Source organism: Gadus macrocephalus, chromosome 8, assembly GCF_031168955.1.
Source record: "Gadus macrocephalus chromosome 8, ASM3116895v1".
NCBI lineage: Eukaryota > Metazoa > Chordata > Actinopteri > Gadiformes > Gadidae > Gadus > Gadus macrocephalus.
The window spans coordinates 8,741,816-8,761,765 of NC_082389.1; the positions used below are offsets into that span (position 1 = coordinate 8,741,816).

The window sequence follows — 19,950 nt, forward strand, 5'->3', positions numbered from 1 at the left end:
GTTAATTATTTTTCCTCTCTTATCTGAGCAAAAATTATGCTATTGATTTTTTTCTTTTTTATAAAACTTTCAAATTTAATTAGGCTTTCCCTTGTCATCTTAGTCTGTAGACTGTTTTTACCCTGCCGGCGTTTTGTTTGTTTTTACTGTCTATGTAGATAATGTATATTGTGGAAATTGGAGAATAAAGAGGGATAAACAACTGAAGTTACCCGTATAACAGCAGCAGTGTTATCAGGGCAGGCAGGTTGGTGGGGGAGGTGTAGCACTTTTTGTCGAAAGCCATGAAAATGCCCACGACCATGGCTGTGCTCAGAGAATAGTTGACCTGGGGACAGCAGGGACATAATTCACCGCTTTAATAGAGAAAAATACATATCTAGCAATCACCATGCCCTGCCAGGATTGATTTCTCTGATTGCAATCAGGAATCACACTGGGTTTAAATTGACCATACTAAATCCTTATCACGACTAAAAAATCATTCCAAGAATGAGTCGCCATGTTGAAAGTTAGCAGTTTATATTGAATAAGAGACTTCTATATCCAAAATGTAATACCGTTGTGTCAGAGTGTGATGGATCATGTATTAATTGGCAAAACTCACTCTGCAGCCTACAACGCAACACCTACCAATTTATCATTTCAATTTTTTTAATGAGGGCAAAATATATGAAAGAGCTCAACCTGCTAATAATAACAGGATGGTAATTAGGGAACAAATTCCAGCTACAATGTTTTCTTTCTCCTTTTCTGGCGATCCGTCATCCAGAATAGTGTGCGTGTTTTTCCTTCACATGCTCTTGAAATAGTTCAAACCTGTGTGTCTTCACTGGAACCGAGGCGGGTCGTGTTTCCAACTGGGGCAGTCACACCGGCGCCGCCATTCAGCCTGGGTATGAGTTCCATCCCTGCTCTAAACCTTGGCACGCTTCACACAGCGCCATCCATTGCCACCCATTATACCAAACACAGAACCTCTAAGCGACTCCTTCGTGGCTCGTCTGGGGTGAGGCCCGCTTCAGACTTAAGCTAGTCAGACTGGGACAAAGAGTGGATCCCTTATGCCACGTACTCCCACACTTCCCACACAGCACTTTTGCATTTTAAAACCCTATTCAAATAAACCCGGTGTTTGGACCCAGCAAATCTTTTCTGCATTAAAAAATGAAAAAGATGACAGCTTCTACTAAAATGCCCGCGTCGCAAGAGCCCTCTCCTGAAATGTAACATTTAAATCACTGGAAGGGAGCACGGTGGTACCACTATCTTTTGGAAAGAGCCATGATACATATTCAAATTCTCTGACATTTCCAATGCCTCCAATGAGCATCGGAAACCAGAATGAACCAGACTGAAACGAGGGCCCGCCGAACTCCTACGATATTCCCCTCCGCCACGGCCTCACCATGTCCCAGAAGAAGTTGGCCACCCAGTAGACCAGCGGGCTGACTCCGCTGACAAACTGCAGGTGTTTGGCCTTGGTGGCACGCTCCTGGATGAGGTAGAGGACGAAGCTGGCCGGGATGAAGGACATGGCGAAGATGACGCAGATGGCCACCACCGCGTCCACCGACGTGGTCAGCCTGGGCGAGAGAGAGAGAGAGAGAGAGAGAGAGAGAGAGAGAGAGAGAGAGAGAGAGAGAGAGAGAGAGAGAGAGAGAGAGAGAGAGAGAGAGAGAGAGAGAGAGAGAGAGAGAGAGAGAGGTTACAACGTGGTGGATTTAGAAAATAATCAAAACAAATTGCAGCCAATTTTTGAGTCAAGGTTTTGTTTTTTTGCTATTCTAACATGGAAATAAACCAGAATGTTATTTTTAAAATAACTTTGCCATTCTCGGGTCTATGGCCTTTGTGAATACCTTTCACACTGTTATACTTCATAACATGAATATGAATATTATTTTCAATTTCAGTTGAATCCGACCCACACAGCAACCAACTGGGTTTTTGGATTGTTTTGGGACAATAAAGTAAAAGTCTAAAGTTAAAGGGGAATTAATAATTGTTAAATACTTTAACGGCATCGACGATCCAAAAACCCAGTCGAAACTAGATGGAGAAAGTGTGCGGTTCATAGCGTGACGCAGCTTTTACTTCTTCGCCACCTACAGAGTTTGTTATGTACGACCATTCAAAACCCCCATGTTATTTCCCATAGACATTTGACCCGGGGAAGCGGGGGGCGGGACTTATCCGTCAGAGGTCTATACAGGAACAACCTCAGTTCACGGCTTCAGAATAAGAGCGCAGGGCGCCTGGGCCACTCACACGGTGACCTCGGACAGCTGCTCCTTGGTGAGGTTGAGCGGGTGGTTGACGGCGGTGATGCCGTACTCCACGGGGTTGGCCGAGGAGGGCAGGAAGGCCCTGAGGATGGCGTTGTTGGCCACGTTCATGAAGGACGCCATGGCGTGCCAGCCCTTGTTGTTGTACCACACCTTATGAGGGCAGGAACAGGGATGGTGTGTATTCATTGTGTAGGATAATGTGCTGTACCAAAAGTATCAAAATATTGACATGAATACAATACAATTTAATTTTATTTTTTTATAATAATACCTCTGAACAGGCCTAACATTTAAGTGTGATATTAATGCAAAAAAAGTACAACGTGAAAAATGGAATCATTATATAATGACCGACCCAGCTGTAGAGAGGGACATATAACATACCTTTGCTCCCAGAAAGCACCAGAAGGAATTCAACCAACACCTGTTTACTCACCTTTATATTGAATTCACTCTCCATATAGCGCAGGAACGGCCCGATATCCTTCAGAGCGCGTTTAGAATAGGTACCCTGTGAAGAAGACATTACTGTGGTCATCAAACGAGCTACTTTAGTCGATGGTTTTGTTAAAGGGGAGAATACCCCCTGATTCCTCTCCTTAAGACAGCCTACTAGCCTACCAAGGTATCTTAATTAATTGCGTTCAAATTTGTACGGTTTGACGTGTTGGAATTATCATCCAGGAGCAGCTCTTGTGTACGGCTCACCCTCAACAATCATGAGATCGTGATGAGTTCAATCTCGGCCCCCCAAAAATAAAAAAGGGATATGAAAACCTGACCTTGCTACCGGGTTATTTTAAAATTTAAACAAAATGCTGTCTGTTCTACATAGAGCTAGTGTCAGGTGAGACACTGCAACACACATATTATTTGTTCTTTGTTAAGCTTAATATAAGAAGTATTTTAGATGTTATTTGTTGAACAAGTACCCCTGTGATGTTCAGCATCCGGCCCACTTGCTTCAAGGTGTTCTGAAGTTCTGTGGGGTCCAAGTCCAAGATTGGGAGCTGTCCACCAACAGACAAACCTCCGTATCTGTAGACACATGGATGGTTACCTATGCTCACCATCGGGCAACCCCGTTTTAAAGAAGTAGTACGTATGACATCCACTAGGGGGAGACACATTGCAAACAGTTAAATGATTACCTTTGTTCGTTCACCCAGTACTTGCTCTTCAAACTGTGAAAACATAACAGATAAACAATCACAATCATGCCACCCATAACACACAGACACAGACAGAGAGCGATGGTGAGTGCAAGAGCAAGAGCGAGAGAGAGCAATAGAGAAGAACACAGATTCATATATCCCCCATTTTCAAATCAATCGACCATATTGTGACGTTGCAAAAGGCAACGTTCAGCACTAAAGCGACAAATGTAAATGTAATATCCTGTACAAGTGATATCTTTTTTTTCCTACAATCTACTCTAACAATGATGATCCCGATGATCATCACAATAAAATAAGTACATAAAATAAACACACAAATGTTACATTTGAATGTACATCTTCATGACCAGGTACACAATAATAAATTCTAACGATAAATTTAATTTTGTCGCACTCAAAGCGCACAATGAAACAATGACCCATGCGCAGACACGCACTGTACACCAAACACAGTAACGCGCCGCCACCCGCCTGGTTCGGATGAGGCCGGGGTAGGTCTTGACCAGGTAGTCTGATATGTTGTGCCCGGTCAGGTCCAGCAGGACGTCCCCCGTGGCCTCCCTGCGTTGGCGGGGGGGCGTGCCCCCGGCACCCAGGGGACACGTGGGCATCATGGTCAGCCTCTTGCCCTCGCTGCACTGGCAGGCCGGGGAGGGGTTCCCCTCGTGCCACTCGGGGCTCAGCAGGATGTTGCTGACCAACGGGGAGACGGCCGGGTAGGCCCATGCCGAGGTGTCGCCGCACGGCATGCTGGGTAGCGAGAGATCGGAATGAAGAGGGGGATCGGAAAGAATGGGACCCGTCGGAATCGGTTATCGCTTCATCGGTTTATGATGGGATGGGATGTATAGATCTGTATCTACATTTAAAATGATGTACGATTTATTTGAAGTGTCTTCGAGCCTGTGTTGAGCGTATCATGGATTTATTATTGTTATTATTGTATTATTATTGTAATGTGTTCGTATATATATATGCTATAGAAGCGCAGAACATAGATAAGCGAGGTGCATATGTGGTGCTCCCACGGGATTAGAGCTGCGAGATCGGAGCGGACGAAGGAGATTAGGAAATAATGGGACACATTGGAATCAGTTCATTTAATTTGTCAGTTTATGAATGGATGGGATGCATAGATCTGTATCTCAACTCATTAAGATGATGGACGATTTATTTGAAGTGTCTTTGAGCGTCTTTGTGTTGAGCGTGTCATTGATTTATTGCTCATATTGTAATGTGCTCATATATATATATAGAATCTGAACATAGATAAGTGAGGTGCTCCCACGTGATTATGGATCCGCATGCCCTTCCTGGTGAGACCCGCCAAGGCTGTTCAGAATTGATCGGTGATGGGCTGGCGAGACACTGTTTACTCACCATAACCAACTGTTACCTTACTCTAAACTAGATGATGTCTAACCTAGTAACTTAACCATGACCTAATACCTAACATAAACGTCTTTCACCTAACACTACACTTAATGATGTCTTACCTAGTAACTTAACCATGACCTTATACCTAACATAAACGTCTCTCACCTAACGCTACACTTAATGATGTCTTACCTAGTAACTTAACCATGACCTTATACCTAACATAAACGTCTTTCACCTAACGCTACACTTAATGTCTTACCTAGTAACTTAACCATGACCTGGCTAATACCTAACATAAACGTCTTTAACCTAACACTACACTTAATGATATGTCACCTTAATTCGAAACTTTACCATCTCTCACCTAATACCTAAACACCTATAACTTAACCATTTGTAACCTCCCCTCACCAGCCAATCCCAGCTGGACTCTGGGCAGTGTGGGCGGGTCTTAGCAGGACCTGCGGCGGGGATCAGTAAAGGTGCGGTGGTGTCAGGCGGGGGTCACCCACCTGAGAGGCTCTCCCTCCAGGCAGCGAGTGCCCAGCCCCGGGCTAGCCAGCATGCTCTCTGTGAAGCGCTTCATCTTGGGATCGAACGGCCGCTCATTACTACAATAAACAACAACAACAACAGGAGGAGACAGGACAACAACGGGCTGAAATACAGGTTGGATAAAAACAATTGATTTCATATTGTGTGTAATGTTTGGGGAATTAGCTTGATGATTAAATTATTCAATAGAATGGACTCGACTCAAAATGAATCAGATTAAAACCAAATAATTGAATGATTGAATAAAATCTAAACTCAAAAGGTTATCTACACACTGTACCTCAAGACAAATCCTAAAAGGACATTGAATTGAACAAGGGGTGTCATTACAATCCGGATGTGTGCCTTTGGGCGCAGGCTCGGTGTTATGGGGGTCATGATGTGTCTTCTGGGGGCCAGGTGGGTTGTAGGGATCAGGATATGTGCTTAGGGGGGTTGGATGCGTGTTTTGATGCCAGATGTGTTTTGGATGTTGGACTTGTTTCCCAGGGGCCAGGTGTGTGCCTGGGGGGCAGGTGTGTGCCTGGGGGTCCAACCTGAAGAAGGTGAACTGCTCTCCGTACAGCCAGGGGCTGAGGGTGAGTCCCGGGTACTCTCCGAACGGGGGTACGATGGTGGTGAAGACCAACGCTATCAGCACAAAGCTGGCTGGGAGGACCACCTGGTACAGGGGGGGACCAAAACACTGCAGATTACACCCTCCCTACCGTCACAGCTATCCATGTACCTGAACCTGCACTTCCTTCTTGTTCTCCATTTATTCATGAAAATGTGACTGAAGTGCATCTAGTAATTGGCATTCATCAAGTTGCAACACCTACTCCTTTCAAACCAATATTCATAAATACTTACCGGTACTCAAATGAAAACACTTAACAAGTTTTAATAAAAACCTCTTGCAATCATTCTTTCTAACTATGTAAGGTTATCCATAGAATTGCAAAAAGGCAAATACGTGTCTTGCAATCCTTATTCTACAACAACATAATCAACCATAAAACTGACACAAAGGCTACAGGTTCTATCCGGCGTGAACTCAGTCACTTACTGTATCATCATCACTAGCTTTTCCTACCTGTGCCAAGAAGTCCTTCTTACAGCGCACGGCGTGGTGGAACCTCTTCACCAGCAGGGCATGGAACTGCTTCAGGACCAGCCTGCAGCCTTTCACCTGTCTGGAGCCCCGCCCCTCGTTGCTGTCAGAGGGCCCGCAGGAGCCCCCGTTGTCCTGAGCCTCCCCATTGGCTTCTGCAGCAGTCAATCAATATGGATCACAATGAGCATCGAAGGGTTCCAATCGGAGTAACGGATTGAAAGTGAAACATAAAGGAGTGAGGATACACTTAACTATGTGTGGGAGTGTTGTGGCTAGCTAAGACTAAGACAGCCATGCTAATCATTTCTTTGAAGAATTGTCAGGATCTGATGCAAATCTGTGTTCAGAACTAATTCAAGCCCATGTGGACCATGGATTTGTTTTAAATCTCTGTTAAGCGTAGCTAATATTTTAATCCTCTTAATCCACTCACGAACGGGATAGGGTGTTGTTGCTCCACAGTAAATGTGTATCCATAAAGAGCAGCAAGCAATCGCTGGTTTTAAATTCTCTCCTATGCAAAGCTGTCAGGTAGATAGTAGCAGTAGTTTACAGCAAATGTCTCAGGAGATTCCGGCAAAGCAAGCAGGCTTTTTACGAGTTGTTATATATATAGTCTAGTCTCTCTGACCTTCCACGACCTCTGCAGCACATTTGTTGCTACTCTTCCGTTGACGTAACATCCACTGCTCTAGAGGTCGAAGCACCCAGGTACAGACACGAGAAAGACATCACAGACAAAACTAAAGGTTTAACACAGACACCAAACAGCACAGATACAAGGATGAACACATTGAGGCTAAACACAGATACGGTTGACACACAATATTTCACAACATACAAAATCCAAAATCAGGACACACAAAGGAGAAACGCATTGTACTGAAGGTTCAACAGGTAAAAAGGGGAGAGATTATCATCAGTATTTACCAGGAGTCTTTCCGTTGCTCGCTGCCTCTCCGTCCGAAGTGACCTTTATGAATATCTAGGAAAGAAGAATTATACCTAATCAGATTACCTCTCGTTGCTCAAGAACCCAAGGAAACAAGATTCTAATACGTCTCATATTTTGTGACAAATTTGGAACATAAGCAACCACCTGGCAACAAATGAATAGAAGAAGGATGGAGATAGCCAAGCCTAGCGAGGTCCACAGGAGTGACGTTTATGACATCACAGGACAAAATGCCCCCAGAAGCTTTCCATCTATACATAAAACCTATTCATTGGTACTTCTAAACGTATAACCTGACATCATATTCTGTTGCTCAAACGCCAGAAGACAAAAACATGGCCAATTGTAATTATCATACCAACTCCTAATTGTGTTGTTCCTATACATAGCAATTACAAAACATAAAATGAAGACATTACCAAACCAAAACCAATGCAATCAAACATGAATAATGTTTCCAGGTCCCTCCCTACTCTACCTCCTCCAGCGAGGTGTCAGAGATGCCGAAGCTGCTGAGGCCCATGTCTCCCAGGGTCTCCTCCAGCTCCCGGAAGAGGCTGGCGTACGCCCGGTGCTTGAAGCCCTTGCTGGGTAGTAGGTAGGTGAGCTCCTGGCCAATGCTCTCGATCAGCTTGGCCTCCGGGACGTGGTGGTGGATCAGGCTGGTGATGCTGTCTATGTCCCCTGGTGGTGGAAGAGGACGAGGAGGATGTGGAGATAGACGATGACGACGAAGAAGGTGGCGGTAGAAGAGGAGCAGGAAGTAGAGGAGGATTTTGAAGAAGAATAGGTGGAGGAAGAGGATGAGAGGGAGTAGTATGAAGTAGGACGGTGTGTCAGAAAAAAAATTGATTTGCATAACGACTGATAACAGAGTCAAAGTGTATGCATTGAGTCGTAGTAAGAAGTTAGGGTGTAACAAAAGCGTAGTGTCGAGGTTTTTTGACAACCAGCAACAAGGGGCATGCATCCCCCATGTCCACTGCCTGTAGGTATCCTTGATTGAGCTGCATGACCACTACCTCAAAGTTACTTTGGAACAAATTCCCTGCGAAATGACTAACTAAGTAGTAAACTGTAAACACACACTCACCGTCCAGGGCTCTGTCTATGTGCTGGGAGAGGTTCTGGGAGTCATCCTTATACTTGGTGCAGAGGGAGCAAGCACACGAGCAATCTGACGCACAGTCACAGTCGTTCTGACCAGCACAGGAGGCAAGGAGAAGGAACAACAAGGTACACCTTTAGATGAGGCTTAGCACAATACAATAATGGAATAAGATAGAGAAACAATAAAAATAAAATAAGCATTTCAACAATTATTTAATGGTAGACAGAAGAACACAGAAACATATACATATAGTATCTCAGGAAAAGTGAAAAACAATGTCCCAGTGCCCCCTAGTGGCGGCGTTTAGGACTACATATGGGTTTTGCATAGAGTATGTATAGAGCAAAAAACTCAATACAAATTCTTGACAGCTACCTTCCTCAATTCAATAAATGGATAGACCAACACAAATCAAACGCTTCCAGCCGACCGCACCGCAATTCCCAGCCGCCGCGTGAACAACGGGCTCCATGAAAGGGGGAAGCGCCGGCCCAGGGAGCTCACCTCCTTCCGCCGGAGGTCCCTCATGCGGCGCACCAGCGTGAGGTAGAAGCCCACGCCAAAGTAGTTCTTGAGGAAGAGCGGGGAGCCGCAGCAGTGGAGCCGGCCCTGGGACAGGATGGCCACGCGGTCGCTCAGCAGGTCGGCCTCGTCCATGTGGTGCGTGGACAGGATCACCGTGCGGCCTGTGGACGGCGGTGTGATGAATATAACGTTATATAGTGATTTGTCTAATATTCAGAAGTGCTTATGTGTATGCAAGTGTGTATGTGTTCACCACATGGATGGGTCCAAAGCAGAGAAAGAATTTCCCCGAAAAGGGACAATAAAGGATAACTTAACTTAATATAATGTAATTTAACTTTATATAAATCTAAATATTACTATTCAACTATACAACTGAAAAAACTGAATTCCTCTTCTAACCATAAGTAAAGCAGTCAATTTGGGTTTTGAGGGCATTAAAGCTGTAATAATCTATTTTTGCTGTTGGTTCTGTAGCAATGGCCAATGGTAGTCAAATAAATACATCAGTATCATGAGACTCCATCAAAACACTATTTAATTTAGTCTAAAATGAAAGCAAATATCCAACCACCCCGGGAGATTGGTTGTCTGGAGTCCAGAGGAAGTTCGCCCGTAACACATAACACACTTCCCTCAGTCCTTTATTCTTGGATTACATTTGTGATGTGATAACCGTGAATCTTGATGCAACATTTGCTCACATTAAATCAGTAATTATCGCTCGCCCGACGTTGCTTTATATAAATAGGGTTTTGATTGACACTCACGGTTGTGATGTATTTGTTTGACTACCATTGCCCATTGTTAAAGAACCAAGAGCAAAACTAGATTATACAGCGTGAAAGCCCTCAAAACAAAAATTTACGGATTTAGTTAAATGGTAAGAAGAAGAATTCAGTTTTCCTTTTTATTTGAATTGTCTTAATTATGTTGATATCAAGTTTAATTAAATCATATTATATTATCAATATGAGTTGATATAACATTATTCATTTATTTCATGCAATGAATTTGTTCATCTTTCATGGACAACGAACACATGAGATAAGATACTGTACACTCTAGTCTGAACACTTGGGAAGAGGAACTGTCTGGTGGTACGTCTCTCACCGTTTCGGTACTTGAGCAGCAGTTCCCAGATGGAGCGTCTTGAGTAGGGGTCCACCCCCGACGTGGGCTCATCCAGGATCACTATCTTGGACCCTCCAACAAACGCCATGGCAACAGACAGCTTCCTCTGCATACCGCCTGTGCAGGTTTCAAAGACAGGAAATTACAGACCATACATAAGTTGTGTGAAGTGTAAATTAGTCCAGAGCACACAAGAGAAAACGTCTACGTCGTATACAATGAATTTTGAACAAAAACATTGTCTGGGTTAATTTATGTTCTAATAATTAAATAGAGTGGAATAAATAATTGTTCATTTCCTTTAGCAGTTGTCAAACATGTGCAATTTAATCATTTAATTATCAGAGAGAACAATAGCAAGCTACAAAGATATACATAATTGCTAACTGATAGAATTTTAAGAAGATTATTATAAAAAATAAATTATCTGAGGAATAATAATAAGCTACATAAATATACATAATTGTTGGCTGAAAGAATTTTAACAAGACTATGATAAAAAAATAAAACAGAGGAATAATAACAAGCTACATAAATATACATAATTGCTGGCTGAAAGAATTTAACCAAGATTATTATAATTTTTTTGTCAGGGGAATAATAACAAGGTTCATAAATATACAAAATTGCTGGCTGAAAGAATTGTACGAAGACTTTTATTTCTGCGATCAATCCCTTTCAGAAGCAGCGGCATTAAAACGTTCATCCAAGAGAAAAAATAAATCCTTCCACAAAGTCCGTTCCTGAATACCAACACAGTGAAAGCTATACGGGCTGGCGGTGGAGCCGGCGGTTCTTACCCGAGAGGTCCTGGGCCTCGTCGTCCCGCTTGTGGGGCAGCTCCAGGTCCTCCAGCATGCTCTCCACCTCCGCCTGCGCCTCGTCCTGGGAGCGGCCCTTCAGCATGGAGTAGAACAGGATGTGCTCCTCCACGGTGAGGCTGCACAGCACGGGAGAGGGTCACAAGTACAACTACAATCAGGGCATTTAGCAGACGCTTTTATCCAAAGCGACGTACATCAGTTAATACACACATTGACCCACCGACGGCAGAGTCAACCATGCAAGGCGACAGCCAGCTCGTCAGGAGCAGTCAGGGTTAAGTGTCTCGCAACAGGGACGCATCAACCCTCAGCTAGGAGGAGCTGGGGATCGAACTAGCAACCTTTCGGTTACAAGACAACCGCTCTACCTCCTGAGCTAAGCCGACCCAAGAGGGGGGTTAGGACGCCGTGCCCGCCCGCACGCAGGGACTCAGAACACCGGTGGGGAGCGTACCGAATACCGAACGATGGACAGGATTCAATCATAAGGATAGAAATTCATTGCATTTATATGGGGCTTGTCAAGTGCTTGAGATAGTGGGTGTGGGTCTTTGTATGTGTGTGGGAAGAAAGTGTCGCCTCACCCACTCACACTAACAATGCACTATCATGCTTGTCTTTGGAGGAAAAAACAAACATCTTACACAATCCATAGCATCCCCATGCATTCTACTGATCAATTCCTAAGTATTGATTTATTAATCTCAAAGGAAATGATCAGTCACAATTGCCCTGCTCATGATTGAAGATAATACCATAATTGAACTTGTTTAATATTTAATAATATTTGTTATATATTTCCAGACATATTAGCCACATAGAAAGAGTGGGACCCCCTAATAAACAGAGTTGGTTGGGGTGTGATGGCAGGTCGAATGCCCAGCACTCACTGGTTGTAGAGGATGTTGTGCTGAGGGCACATGCCCAGGGAGGTCCGGATCTCGTCCATCTCCGTCCGGATGTCCCGTCCGTTGATGAAGGCCGTGCCCGAGGTGGGGGGGTAGAGGCCGGTCAGGATGGACCTGGGGAGAAATGAAAAAGAAATCAGATTTATCTTTCATTTCTCCCAGTCAGAGAGGGAAGAAATGATACGTATAAAAATGAGGGCTGGGCAAAGATAAAAAATATATATATATATATATATTTTAATATTTAAATCCCCTCCAATTGAAGTTAAATGAGGTGATCAAATGGAATGACTGAGGAATGATAATAAGCAAAAACTAGACCAAGTGATCTTGAGGGAGTTAAATTGACTCACTCAGTCTGGGTTGAATATGAAACTTACAGAACACCACAGATTAGGAAATTGTGAATGGTTACTCATTTACTGCAAGAGATATTGAATGTAAAGTAAGTGCAACTAAAAGCAAAAATGATTTCTGATATGCATGTTGAATTTCTGCGGGCAAAACCTTTCAAAATCAAAAGGAAAAAAAAGAAAAAGAGAACGTTCGCTAATGCGTCAATTTGTGTTAATCGCGTTAAAATAAGATTGCGTTAACGCAAAATTAACGCAATAACTTGCCCAGCCCTAATAAAAATGTATCATTGCAAGATCTTGCAATGAAACAAATCTATCAAAGTAAGTATCATACATATCAATCGACTGTGAGAATCCAATAAGACTCTGCTGACACCGTCCTAAGGGACACTGCTGCGTCGGCTGCCGGGCTCACATGGTGGTGGTCTTGCCGGCGCCGTTGTGCCCCAGGAAAGAGGTGATCTGGCCCTCGTAGAATGCGATGGTGAGGCCGTCGACGGCGGGACGAGAGCAGCCCTTGTACACCTTGACCAGGTCCTGGATCTGCACCCCCCTCACAAGACCCACCGGCTCGGGCTCAAAGAACAGCTGGCCTGCAGCGTTACCGGGAAAACAATGGGAGAGGATATCTTCATCCTAGCAAGGATCTATTCACTATCTCGGTGTTAAGGCCCAATCCCATTTCTACCCCTTACCCCTCCCCCTTGTTTTGAAGGGGTAAATTGAAGGGGGGAGGGGTAAGGGGAAGAGGTAAGGGGTCGAAATGGGATTGGGCCCAAGTCAATAAGCAGACACATTCACTTAAAACTGGGGCTGAACGATTTCGGGAAATAATCGAATCGCGATTATTTCGACCGATATCGCGATTGCGATTTAGGACGCGATTTTTCTTTTTAAAGATCGTGAAAGAAATTGATACGAATCTTACTGATCTCGAGTCTGTTGCGCGACGGCGGTTTGAATTCGATTAATCGTTTAGCTTTACTTAAAACGACGCAGAGTGATACCAGACACAGGCCAAGGGAAGTGGGGACAGTAAGGCCTCCAGGACCTCCACCATCCTGCATCTCTTACCGGTGCCGCCCTGCTGGTCGGTCGGCTGCTCTTCCGGGTTCTCCTCCTCCTGCTGCTGTCGTCTGAGCTGCTCCCTCTGCCTCTCCAGCCGCTCCCTCTTGTCCTGGTGCTTGCAGGTGTGCCGGCTGGCCGAGCCGTTGCAGTGTAAGGTCTCTGGGTGGCCCAGGCTCTCCACATCCTTCTCCTGCTGCTCCTCCTCGCCCACCGCCGCCTCAGCCTCTGGCCTCTCGGGGACTGGAGGGTACAGAGGGGTGGGATGAGACTAGTGATCCAACGATATATCCGTCGGCAGATATTTGTGTTTTTTACGTTTATCGGCCGATTTTTTTCGCAGATATTTTTTTGATATATTTTTTCCCGCCATGGTTTACAGACAGATCAATAAATGATCCTTTTTCAAAATTGAGACTTGTTACATTTCTTATCATCATTATGTATTTCTGTTTATGATGTAAATTGAGGGAGGAAAACCATTATCGGCTCCAAATATCGGTTCAAGAAAATCGGCCTATCGGTCATCGGCTAAGGCTGATGAAAAAAAATCGGTATCGGTATCGGCCCTAAAAAATCCATATAGGTTGATCCCTAGATGAGACACATGAGAAAAACGATGGGGATGGGGAAAATTAGCATGGAGGACTATCAGACTTAATGCCCCTTAAGTCTGAGGGGGCATTAAGGAAACGGGATTTTGTCATCACCGTGTTCACGGTACTTGACAGCTTAAACAATTCAGTACTAGCAGGGTGACTTCTGCATGTAAAAGAAAGAACATAACACCCATGACATCACTTAGTTTTTTTATCGGATTACTTTAAAACTTCCCGACATTTATGCAAAATCAAATGAGACCTAACACTTGTATCCGGGGAGAGAGGCTTACTGTCATAAGCCGTATCCGGGACCTGTGGGTCGGGTTTGCTCCAGTATGAGGGCTGGAAGAGGAAGTAGAACGGTCGACCGATTCCATATTGACCTGCACGGCAGAAGTAAATCAGAGTTCCATCAACCTGTATGTACACACACAGACTAACATCCATGCATGCATGCATGACACGCATAACAACAAAGAGATCTGTCAGGAAGTCTTGCACAACCATATCCGTCAGATAACTCTTGCACAACCATATCAAAACATTAAAGGTTGTATCAGCGATGTTGGGTGACCTGACTTCTGTTGGTATTTGAAGCGAGATGCCAGACAAACGGAGCCAGCTCGCCCCTCCCTCCCGCGTTTCGTGCATCCAGTAAAAACGATGTTAAACGCAGCGCAAAACCCTAAACACCCAACTCCTCGTCGTTGAATGGTTGGAACACTATTTATTTTGTGTTTTTGTGTGCGATCTCGGAGCATAGGTTGCCTACAGAGACGCGTTTTTTTTTTGACGGCCTGCTTATTGGGCGGGCAGCCAGCGGATCGTGAGGGAAGATCAGATAAATGTGATCATTTATGTTTCGGCCTACAATCAATTATACAACCTTGAAACCAAAACATATCATTTTGGTAATTTATTTCAATGTACGAACACAAAGAGGTGAGACCTGGGAAAACGTTGTCGAGGTACCAGGCCAGCACGCCGTACAGCACGGCGTCCAGCAGCATCATGCCTACGGAGGTCATGAAGGAGTAGGAGTCCCCCTCTAGGGGGCTGCTCTGGATGTTGTCCCACTGCAGGCCCAGGCCCTGCTCCTCGTAGCGGGACAGGTACTCTGTCCCGAAGCCGAAGGCCACGGGGGACAGGAGACTCTGGAGGTGACAGAGACAGAGAGGACAAAGTGTGGGTCACCAGGGCTACCCACACGCACGGGATATGGTCAGAGAAGAAAAGGGGGCCACCAAGTGTGAGTGCGTTGATGGATAGGAATTATAGAACATGTCCAGTGTTCAACGCCGCACCTGGTGCAAAGAAGATACACACATATGCTGCACACACACACAAACACACACAAACATGCAGAGGACATCCATTATCTGTGTTACTATATTTCTCTATATATCTAGAAACACTCTCCCTCACACACGCACACACACACACACACACACACACACACACACACACACACACACACACACACACACACACACACACACACACACACACACACACACACACACACACACACACACACACACACACGGTAACACGGGTGTTGGACGGTGTGAGAGCGTGCACATGGATAGTGAACACACAGGAAACAAACACAAACAAGCATACACGGAAACAGACAAACACACAAACACACTAAGAAATTACAGGGAACACGTGCATACACACAAACACACACACACACACACTAACAAACTTACAAGGAACGCATGCATTCACGTGCACACACACACAAACACACAGACACACTAACAAACATACAAGGAACACGTGCATATAGGTGCACACACACACACAGATACACACACACACACACACACACACACACACACTAACAAACAAACACACACCCACACCCACCCAGCCACCCACACACACCCTCACACACACACACACACACACACACACACACACACACACACACACACACACACACACACACACACACACACACACACACACACACACACACACACACACACACACACAACCACGAGGGGATGGGCCATGGCGGTGGGGGGGGGGCGGGCGTCCGAGGGCTTACGGCGGCCAGCTTCATGGGGCGGGTGATGCGGTCCTGCCAGGCGGAGCACAGCAGGTGGGGCAGGTAGAGGGTGAAGTAGATGATGCCGCTGCAGGCCGCCGCCAGGTTGGCCTTGTTGAAGAAGACGCTGAGCAGGAAGCACTGCATGATGGTGGCCAGCGTGAAGGTCAGCAGGAAGAGGAACACCAGCAGGGGGTCGCTGTAGTTCAGCACCTTGCCGCCCTAGGAGGGGCCGAGGAGAGAGGGGGGGGGGGGGGGGGGGGGGCGCCGCATCACATGAGGCCGACGATGCCGCGCGGTGAGTCTTCAAGAACATTGGAGGTAATTCATGTGCTCGGTGATATTCACTTTTAACGGCTGGGAGTGGGTGGGGAGGTGGGGAGACGGGAGACGGGAGACGGGAGACGGGAGAGGAGAGGAGACAGGGTTCAGGAGAGGAGGACAAAGGAGAGGAGACGGGGGACAGGAGAGGAGAGGAGAGGAGAGAAGAGGAGAGGTAAGGAGAGGAGACAGGGTTCAGGAGAGGAGGACAAAGGAGAGGAGACGGGGAACAGGAGAGGAGAGAAAACAGAGGAGAGAAGATAGGAGACATGGGACAGGAGAAGAGAGAAGAGGAGAAGAGAGAAGAGGAGAGGTAAGGAGAGGAGACAAGGTTCAGGAGAGGAGGACAAAGGAGAGGGGAGGAGGACCGAGGAGAATGGAGGAGAAGTGAGGAGAGGAAGGGAGAGGAGAAATCCTCGATTGACTCCACCAAACACATGATTGTTGTGTACTTTGTAAATATTCACCAGGTTTGGTTATCTTATGTAAACCAAGACAAGGCTTGGTACAACGCTCTGATCAGCATGCCAAGGTCAGGGAGGAGGAAACAAGCACCACACCTCCAAAAATAAAGTGGATTCATTCATTCAGTCAGATTCATTCAAAGCTGCGGTAAACACATATTCCAGCAGAGGGCACCGTTGCACACACGCAAAGGGCAACATCTCAACTGCAATGTACTTCATACTCCGATCTCTCTATCCCGCCAAATACCACCATGACCAAATGCCCCCCTAACCCCCCCCCCTCCTCCCCCTCTCACCATGATGATGGTGGTGAGCAGCGCAGTGCTGGCGGTCATCATGATGAAGCTGTCGATGAACCAGGTGTACCAGATGACCCCGTTGGCCACGCCCATGGCCTTCAGGGTCTCGCGGAGGCGGAGCTCCTTCTCCAGCACGATGCTCTTCACCGTCATGGACACCGAGTAGATCCAGGCCAGCACCATGAAGATGGGGAAGCATCGGTTCAGTGTGATCATGAAGCTGGAGGGGAGACGGGGGGAACAGAGGGTCAACGCGGGAGTTAGTCACTTAGTTGGGTTCTTTAATGGCCCCACGGGGATAATGGTTTTCACACAGTCAAGTTGGTTTCAGGGCAGCATACGTTTAAAAAGGCACAACACAGTGTAGCAACACTGTGTAGCACACCGATAACAAATAAACTCTCTTCCCACATATACAACAGATAAACCCTCTTCCCACCTATACCACAGAAAAACATATAAAAACATATAGACAGCAGCAATCATGACATCCATCCATGACCCCCCACATGACAGATAACAAACCCTCTGTCATGTGGGGGTCGCCAGGGGCTCACAACGTTAGTGAGGTGAACGTCGAAGGAGCCAGACCAAGGCGCCCCTTGGTGTTGCGGACAGCTTGGATTGTCAACCTTGAAGAGCGCGCAGGGTTCATACAACTTCAACTTCGACCCGGTTGTCTGGGTCAAAGCTGAAGCGATCCATTCTGATCGCACAGCAGAATCGATGGCTTTGTCTCAATACATTATGCGTTTCAAGCCCTAGTATGTTGGCAGGCTGTGTTCCAAACACCCAACCTATTGTCCGACATCAGGTGTTGGCGACTGAGAAAACACCCCAAGAGATAGAAGAGTCCCCATTTCCTCCTTTCCGATAACAGACCGACTGCTTGCCAAATACAAAATTCAGTAGAACAATGTCATGGCCAAACCAATCATCCCGGATAAACGCTCAGATAGGCCAATAGAGCAGATTTCCCCAGCAGTATGTCATCATCCTAGCATATTTATTCATCCAAACTTTCCATTGAAGAGCTCTGAATTCAGTATATGTGTAATCACTCCGCATTCCCCCAGGTAAACAGGCCCGGTGCCAAAGCCAAACATCTACTCAGGGATTAATAAAGTAACATTTTATTGTATCTCAACAACTTTGGCTGTTTCCACACGGATGTCTGCCAAGGTGTCTGCCAAGTTTGTTTTGTGTGAATCACTCAATCGTTTCTCTCATGGAAGGCTTTCTTGGCTTAGCCTGCTTTGTACAGTGCATTTGTCAACTCTGCGTTGATGACAAATGCTCTAATTGTTAGTCACTGTGAGTAAAAGTGTATGCCGTGATGCCTTTTCTAAATGCTTTGTGTCCGGTTCAATTAGTTGATTTATCTGCTGTCAGGAAGCACAATGTGAGTGAATATGTTAGATTTCATCCAACTGATTACCCACAGGAATCTTCAGCTGATCTCTGCCTCTGAATAAACCAGCCGTGGTCAATAGAAGACAAATCAGACAAAAATGTATGACTTTTCTTGGACAAATGGCAAGTCTTTAAAGAATATATAACCGATAAGTATAAGGGGACAATACCACCATTTCAATAAAAACATAAGCAGCAATAACATTGTGTGGCCTCAAGTTGATGCTTGTTGTTGTGTTGATAATGTTTGTACATATCCATTCCATTCCCTTTGTTATTGTGTCCTCGTGTTTTGCTGGCACTGCTCAAAGATCATAATGCAGCACAGCACTTCGGTTGATCCCCGAAACCATGATGAAATTGAAAAAAAAGGTTTCTGTCAGCAAAGTGCTTCTGCTCAATGAAATGGAGAAGGAGGGCGTGGGCATTGGGGGTTGCACTAGAATCTTGTTTTCGTTAGATATTTACGACCGGTGTACTTTTAGTTTCAGAATGTATACCTTTATCAGCGACAACAAAACAACATTAAAAAAGAAAAGACATTCATCCAACCATGCGATGCACTTCTATTGGGCGTCGGACCAACTCACAGGTCGTCGACGTAGCACGGGTAGGGCATCTGCTGGATGTAGACCCCTAGGGGCCAGTCGTTGCCCGTGTGGAGCCTGAGGATGCCGTGCTCTATCATGTCCTGCAGGTAGGAGAAGCCCCCCCAGATGTACCTCTGGTCCTCCATCGGGTCTGCCCTGGGACCCGGGTCCCAGTACCTGGGGAGGGGGAGGGAGAGGGGAAGAAAGGGTGGGGTGTAGAAGGGGAGGGGAGGGGAGGGAAGGATAGGACAGAAGAGGGAGGAGAGGGGAGCATAGTAGGAGAGGAGAGGAGAGGAGAGGAGAGGAGAGGAGAGGAGAGGAGAGGAGAGGAGAGGAGTATAGGAGAGGAGAGGAGAGGAGAGGAGAGGCGAGGCGAGGAGAGGCGAGGAGAGGGGAGGAGAGGAGAGGAGAGGAGAGGAGTATAGGAGAGGAGAGGAGTATAGGAGAGGAGAGGAGAGGAGAGGAGAGGCGAGGCGAGGAGAGGCGAGGAGAGGGGAGGAGAGGAGAGGAGAGGAGAGGGTAGGAGTATAGGAGAAGAGAGGAGAGGAGAGGAGAGGAGAGGAGAGGAGAGGCGAGGCGAGGCGAGGCGAGGAGAGGAGAGGAGAGGAGAGGAGAGGAGAGGGGAGGAGAGGAGAGGGTAGGAGTATAGGAGAAGAGAGGAGAGCAGAGGAGAGGGTAGGAGTATAGGAGAAGAGAGGAGAGGAGAGGAGAGGAGAGGCGAGGCGAGGAGAGGCGAGGCGAGGCGAGGAGAGGAGAGGAGAGGAGAGGAGAGGAGATGGTACGGTAGGAGTTGAGAAGAGTCTAAATAAGTGATGGTATAC

General features: G+C 46.2%; 1 protein-coding gene across 3 annotated transcripts in view; it reads right to left on the reverse strand.

Moving 5' to 3' along the window:
- LOC132462858 (retinal-specific phospholipid-transporting ATPase ABCA4-like) overlaps positions 1-19,950 on the reverse strand; it is a 53,015-nt gene that overhangs the window by 15,256 nt on the left and 17,809 nt on the right. For 2 of the 3 annotated variants that reach the window (XM_060058622.1, XM_060058620.1), the window contains exons 14-38: positions 19,130-19,306; positions 17,124-17,346; positions 16,040-16,261; positions 14,930-15,134; positions 14,271-14,363; positions 13,388-13,621; positions 12,729-12,906; positions 11,940-12,071; positions 11,026-11,165; positions 10,205-10,342; positions 9,071-9,252; positions 8,549-8,654; positions 7,934-8,139; positions 7,431-7,485; positions 7,132-7,191; positions 6,480-6,652; positions 5,941-6,065; positions 5,362-5,460; positions 3,941-4,219; positions 3,443-3,475; positions 3,224-3,329; positions 2,728-2,802; positions 2,272-2,441; positions 1,409-1,586; positions 213-328 (exon numbers count right to left, since the gene is read on the reverse strand). In XM_060058622.1, coding sequence (XP_059914605.1) covers positions 213-328; positions 1,409-1,586; positions 2,272-2,441; positions 2,728-2,802; positions 3,224-3,329; positions 3,443-3,475; positions 3,941-4,219; positions 5,362-5,460; positions 5,941-6,065; positions 6,480-6,652; positions 7,132-7,191; positions 7,431-7,485; positions 7,934-8,139; positions 8,549-8,654; positions 9,071-9,252; positions 10,205-10,342; positions 11,026-11,165; positions 11,940-12,071; positions 12,729-12,906; positions 13,388-13,621; positions 14,271-14,363; positions 14,930-15,134; positions 16,040-16,261; positions 17,124-17,346; positions 19,130-19,306 — 3,705 coding nt within the window. The remainder of the gene's footprint in view (positions 1-212; positions 329-1,408; positions 1,587-2,271; positions 2,442-2,727; positions 2,803-3,223; positions 3,330-3,442; positions 3,476-3,940; positions 4,220-5,361; positions 5,461-5,940; positions 6,066-6,479; positions 6,653-7,131; positions 7,192-7,430; positions 7,486-7,933; positions 8,140-8,548; positions 8,655-9,070; positions 9,253-10,204; positions 10,343-11,025; positions 11,166-11,939; positions 12,072-12,728; positions 12,907-13,387; positions 13,622-14,270; positions 14,364-14,929; positions 15,135-16,039; positions 16,262-17,123; positions 17,347-19,129; positions 19,307-19,950) is intronic. The other variant, XM_060058623.1, reaches the window with a different exon arrangement.